This window comes from Gavialis gangeticus, unplaced genomic scaffold (genome assembly GCF_001723915.1).
Source record: "Gavialis gangeticus isolate Ggan-Ray unplaced genomic scaffold, GavGan_comp1, whole genome shotgun sequence".
NCBI lineage: Eukaryota > Metazoa > Chordata > Crocodylia > Gavialidae > Gavialis > Gavialis gangeticus.
The window spans coordinates 28361386-28367874 of NW_017729031.1; the positions used below are offsets into that span (position 1 = coordinate 28361386).

At 48.3% G+C, this 6489-nt stretch overlaps 1 protein-coding gene across 1 annotated transcript in view; it reads left to right on the plus strand.

Moving 5' to 3' along the window:
* Positions 1-461: 461 nt before the first annotated feature.
* Positions 462-6489, plus strand: part of STEAP3 (STEAP3 metalloreductase) — a 49781-nt gene continuing 43753 nt past the window's right edge. The window contains exon 1 of the mRNA XM_019522529.1: positions 462-860. Within this exon, the coding sequence (XP_019378074.1) occupies positions 823-860 (38 nt within the window). The 5' untranslated portion in view covers positions 462-822. The remainder of the gene's footprint in view (positions 861-6489) is intronic.

Genomic DNA, 6489 nt, shown 5'->3' on the forward strand with positions numbered 1-6489 from the left:
AGCACACAAAAGCCTGACAAGACCTCGGTGTCTGTGCTTGACCCAACGGAGAAAGGAGTCCTTAGAGGAGATCCAATGAAGTAAGAAGTTTGGACTGACTCCAAAAAGGGCTTTACAGTTATGAACACAAAGGTCACCTTTTCTACCTTGCTAACTGGCCTTCCTACGCCTTCTGTAGCTGGCAGAGGTATTTTTGGGAGCAGAGGCTCTCCGAAGTTAGGCAAACCCTGCTGATTCAAGAGCTGTCAGGGGGAGGGTGGGTGAGTGCCCTGGCATAGGAGACCAGGGGGTTGGCCGACACTCTGAAAGTCCCTTGTCCAAGTAGAGGCAGCAGTGATGTAGGCAGCAGCACCGTGTGTCAGCGGTCAGATAGGAAATGCATCAGGGTTCATTCGTATCCAGCAGCTCTTTGGGTAGATGTGATGTCTTTTATTAGACCAAGGAGTTGGAAACAAGTTCTTTGCAAGCTTTTGGGTGTAATATCTCTCATTCCCTCAAAGCCTCCATGCTGGCTTTGGGCTTTCTCCTGATCTAGCAACCCATACATGGATAAGAAGGCATAACGATAAATAGTTGATTATTTAATATTTGCTACGGTAACACCTAGAGGCTCCTCTCAGTTATCGGGATCCAGTGGGTAAGGTACTGTGCATCCTCCAAAACATTTCCTGCCCACAAATGCTCATAACGGAAATATCATTTTCTGCTTTTCCCCCTTCCTAGACTGTCCTCAGCCAGGCAGAGATGGCAGTACAGATTTGCATGGTGTTTCTTAGGCATGTATGAAGACGTGCCTGGAACAGCAAACAGCTAGGCAGAGACATGGATGTGACCTGCAAGCAGGCAGAGGAAGTGGTAATGTAAGGGTTAACTTCCATAAGTCAATGCAAGGCAAGTAATTGCCCTTCTTCTTCCTTCTTTATTTTTAATCTTGTCACTACCTTCCTTTGCATTTGCTGCAGCTCAGACCAATGCCCCTGACATGTTTCTTGATTTAAAGTATTGCTCAGTTGTATTGTGCACTTGGACAGGGTGGAAAAGAAGAGAGAACCAGCTGGCTGTGCAGTGGTAGCAGCACATAGATAGGGTCCCTGCTTCTGAACAAGGGGTAGGGAGGAAAAACTAGGGAGTTGTCAATCAGGTACAAACATCTTGCTGAAAGCTGGGGTGTAACGGAGTAACTCTGGATATCCCGGAGCACAGGTTGCAGAACAACCGTTGCAGATTCTCGGAGTAACAAGACAGCTGCTATCTCAGTCCTAGAAGAGCTCTCCAGATAGGTGACCGGCCCAGATGGGGTATCACTCTGCATGGCAGGCATTCCTGGCATTTTGCAGTGTTTTTACTGTCAGCCGGCCAAGGAGAATTCCTGCCTTCTTTGTTGGGGGTGTCTCACTTCCCCCACAAGCTCAAGAGAGAGAAAGTATAACCAAGAGGACCCAAGAGATACCAAATTGCTATCCTATATCAGCCAGTACGAGATCAGTCCTTCAGCCTGAATGCAAAAGAGGGCTGCTTCTTAGATCTGGTTAAAGGGAGCTGGCTGTGCCAATTCAGAGTATATCAAAGAGATACAGACTCTGGGCCAAATCTGAACAAAAAGCAGGGTCAGGTCACAAAGCAGCGAAGTATGAGCACCTGGAAATGCACAAAAAGGAAGATAACCCATCCCATGCCAGCAGTCTCTTTGAAGTTGGGGCCTTGCAGGGCCAAACCCACAACTGTTCCAAAATAAAGAAAAGGCAGCTAGCTTGTCCATAAAGTTCAGGAGAGAGTCAGCACCTGTTTTGTTCAGGCTCCTTCTGCACCAGGGACAAGCCAGTCCCGTCTCCCATAATAGAAGTCATAGACACATAGGGTTGGAAAGCGACCTCAAGGGTCACTAGTCTGAAACCCAGGAAGTCCAGGAAAGTTTTGCCCAGCCCAGGATGGCAATGTGGCTGTCAAGAAACGAGTTTCTAGCAGTTCTTTTCCCTGGGCCCCAGAACAAGGCTATCTGGTGCCTACGCTGAGCCAGGCCTGTCCCTTCCCTCTGAAGGGAGAAGGGGAGAGAAGTCCAGCATACCTGCTCATGAACCATCCTGAGTCCATAAAGCCAGGGGCAGCTATATGGTTTCTCTTCCCTTAACCCCGAAACTTCCTCTCCCTGCATTTCAGGGGCAACGCCTGGAACGCAGGGCAGGGCTGGGGTCGAAGTATTTTCTTGCAAGCCTTACTAGGGAGGACATGCCCAGTTACTGAGACCCCCAGTCACAAGACAGCACCTTCAAATACCTCCCCACAAACCAAGTGCTATGCTTGTCCGTCTGTACTAGGAAAAAAAATAATAAAACAAAGCCACTGTAGCTCAGAAGTCTCGACTCTTACACACCAGCCCCAGGATTATAGCTCAACTTCAGGCACAGTCTGCATGTGAAAAGGTATCCTCTGTATTGTCTCAGGAGGGAACACCTCCTTGCATCCTGCCCGTTATCTACAGGGGGCAGGGTATTTTTTGATGTCTCTGAAAGGATCCTTCTGTCCAGGCTTTTCACCACTCCACACCTCCAGTGAGGTGCTAGTCCTGCTTTTTTCATGGAGGACAAACTCAGCATTGGGTAGTAATTAACTTGATAAGAGCAGTAAAGAAACACAGCCCACAAGTGGAGTTGATAGAAGCCACGTGGGACTTAATTGCAATACTCCAGGCTCTTGCAAAATACCTGTCTGAGCCTCTTAAGAATGGTGAGATGAGAAGTCATGAAAATAACCTTCTTATTAGCAGTTATATCAGCTATATGTCATCAGCATTAACATTAAATCTACCATCCTTCAGCTTAAGGACTCTGCTGTACTTCAATGAGCTTACCTCTCTTAGCCAAAATTCATATTCTCCTGGCACGTTGGCTTTACGATTAAATCCCAGGCATTTGTGCCCAAACCCCCCGATTCTGACTTTATGAAACTTTTATTACAGAACAGAGCCTGTTCCAGCGGTTCGTGATTGCATCACTGCAACAGCGATGTGCAGCAAATCCAACAGACTGCAGCTTTCCCGAGCGCAGGGCAGCAAAGGAAACTGCTTAAATATCAAGTTTGTCACAAAAGGAGAGAGGTATCTACTGCAAAGTGAAATCTTTTGCCTTTCCCTTGGCAGTAGAGGCTCGCAGAGTGAATCGGCCTCCTGAGCAGAAACTGGCAGAGCTGAGACTTGACCCTGCCGAACATAATCTCTCCATAGGCAGGAGCTCGTTATTTTTGTCTAGTCGCAGCCGTCATCATTGGCCAGGCTGGTAGCCCCATCTTTTATTAGCATTGCCGGACACTTTCCCGTTAGAAGAGCCCATTTTCAGTAGCGATGACTTTGCCAGGATTTGCCCTTTCGACCGAAATGTTTCATGCCAGGTGTCTGCCACAGGCGGTAGAGGGGTTTTTTTCTTTCTATTTAAGCCAAAACCGTTCAGGCTTTTCTGATGGGGAAAATCGCAGTGTTTTTGCCCATATCAAAAAATGGCGGTGAGCTGTTCTTCTGTACGTTGTAGCACTTGCAGCGGGGACATCAGTGGAAGGAGAGCAGATGCAGGGGGCTCTGGTGTCCCTCATGTGCCTTTAGCCGTCCCTGTCAAAATCCAGCTAAATTTGACCAAGGTTACAAAATCCCAGCTTGGTCACACTGAAGGACTGCAGTTTCACAGTTGAATACAACCGGGTTTCCATCCACAGAGAGGCTGCTCCAGCCCAACTGCAATTTTAGGTATCTCCAGGCCTTGTTAGGGTCCAGGCACCTTAATGAAGGGCACCAAACCCAGCTGGTATCCAGATTCAAACACGGGGGAAGGGGAGCCTGCAGACACCACATCAGGATGAGGAGCCAAAGCGGGAAGAGCCTGAGAGTGGGGAGGGAAAGAAAACATAGGGCTGGAAATTGGGGTTGGGCATTGGGAGACCTGGGTTGAGGCAGGGACACCCCCATCCAGGTGCCAGGATTAGCTGGGTAAAGAAGCTTAGGTTTGGAGTTGGGAATGAGACTCGGAGAATGGAGGGGGAATCTGCAAAAGGAGCCTGGGACTAAGAGAGGGAGGTTGGAGAGCATGGATTTGGTGGGGAAGGGAGGGAGGGATGAAAAGCTAAGCAAGGGAACTGTCCTGGCTCAACAAAAAGACTGGGAATGTGCTGAAAAGCCTGAGAAATGAAGATTTAGGTGCAGAGAACGGGCCAGGGGTGGGAACAGGGACCGTGTGAGAAAACAGCACTCCCTTCTGCTGGTCCCCGCGGAGGCCTCACCAGCGTGGCGTGTGACAGCACTTTTTTCAGCATGCTGTTTTTAAAAACCTAGCAAATTATACATTAGAAACCTGGGGAATGAACAGGTGATTCAGAAGGAGAAGTCACGCATGCAAAAGCAAGGAAATGCCAGAAATAAGGTGCACGCATATTGTGATACAACCAAAAACCCTGCATATTGTGATGCATTCTTTATATGATTACCTGCTGTTTTCCCCCTCGTGCAGCGTGCAACATGGATAGTGCTCAGTCTCACCTAATGAGTAGCTACTGAGTATTTTGTTTCCCCCATTGCTAGAGGTGTGACCTCAAGCCTTATTTACTGCGCCCAGTTCAGACTTTCTCTGAAGATGAAATGATTCATTTCCTCCCAGGCTTTTCTGTGAGGCTCATCACTACAGGATCCAAGTGGTTCATAAACATTCATGACTCTATTTTCACAACAGCTCTTTAAGGGTAGGAGATATTTTTATCCTCCTTTTACAGATGGCATACTACGGTGCTGAGAGGTTAGGAGCAAACTGCCTGCTAATTTTGGAAGTGCAGGCAGAACTGGGGCCTGATTTTGCAGGGTACTTAGCAGTAGATGGACCTTTGTGTGTTCAGACCTGACTCTCGCTGATATCAGCTGCAGGTTTAAATGCTATGCTCATCATTGCACAGGAGGCTCCAGGGTCTCTAATTAGGCATCTAGAAAATGAACCCACAATTAGGGCCTGGACACAGGACATGTTTTCACCCATGTCACTTGTATCAGCTTTGCACAATGTGAATTACACTGGCATCTAGATCAGACAGACAGGGGTAGCTGCTCACAGTCGGTGTTATTACAGCATCTCACCACTTAGGCAGCAGGTAATAGCATGCTGGAACAAAGAGGTTAGCTGTGGGGTTACAACGGTGTATTTTTACCCCCCGATTTTTCTCTGGGCAGTTATTCACCAAAATTGAACAGTTTACCCTGGTATAAGGCTGTATGACGTGTGTCTTCTCTTTTTTATATATCAGCATAAAGCCAGTTAAAGCAGTAGAAATATTCCATGTGGCCAGCACCTTGATGAAATGAGCTTGGGTTCATGAAAGCTTATGTGCGCACGCTCTCTCTCTCTCTCTCATATGTGTACACACACACACACACACACAAACACACACACACACTCTCTCTCTCTCTCTCTCTCTTTTCAGTTAGTCTATATAAAGGTGCATATCTACCTTGCCTTCTGACGGCTTGTCTCACATAGCTAAGTACCTCTCTCTGCGTATGGATAGGACCATCTCTGAAAAATAGGGCTGAAGTGATTTATTCAACGTTTTACAGGCCGCTCCAGTCAAGACAGAGCTAGAGCCCAGCGCTCAAAGGTAGTGAGCACCTGCCTTCGCTATGAGACCCTTGAGTCGCATGCTTCATTCACTGCTCACCGTCCAACTTCTGCCTCAAGTGAAACAGGAGACCTGTGGCCTCCTTTACCACCACAACTCTCATTCATGCCAGGAGCAGGTCCATCCCGTGCAGTGAAGAAGGCAGAGATCGTGTGCAGGAATAGCAGCTGATCGTGTAACTAAAGCCCTTATCATGATGCATGTGCAAAGAAAGGCAAGTGAAGAATGCACTGGCAACTTGAGTTCCAGTGTTTCCTAACACTGAGTGTTTGGCTTTGCAGCCTTGATATTCTTTTCACCTATTTGAATTTGTCTGAACAGAGAGAGAGACGCATGCATGCTTCATCTCATAGTTTCACAGTTGGTCGGGTCAGAAGGGACCTAAGTAGAACATCAAGTCCGACCCCCTGCCATGGCAGGAAAGAGCGCTGGGGTCAAACGACCCCGGCAAGGTGATTGTCTAGCCTTCTTTTGAAGACCCCCAGGGTAGGAGCCAGCACCGCTTCGCTTGGAAGTTGGTTCCAGATCCTAGCCGCCCTGACAGTGAAGTAGCACCTCCTGATATCTAGTCTGAATCTACTCTCAGCCAACTTATGGCTGTTATTCCTTGTTACTCCTGGTAGTGCTTGGGGGAACAGGGACTCCCCCATAGCCTGCTAGTCTCCCTTGGCCAGTTTGTAGATGGCCACCAGGTCCCCCCTCAGCCTTCTCTTGTGGAGGCTGAACAGGTTCAGGTCCTGTAGCCTTTCCTCATAAGGCCTGCCCTGTTGCTCCCTTGACCATGCGGGTGGCCCTCCTCTGGACCCTCTCCATGTTGTCCACATCCCTCCTGAAGTGCGGTGCCCA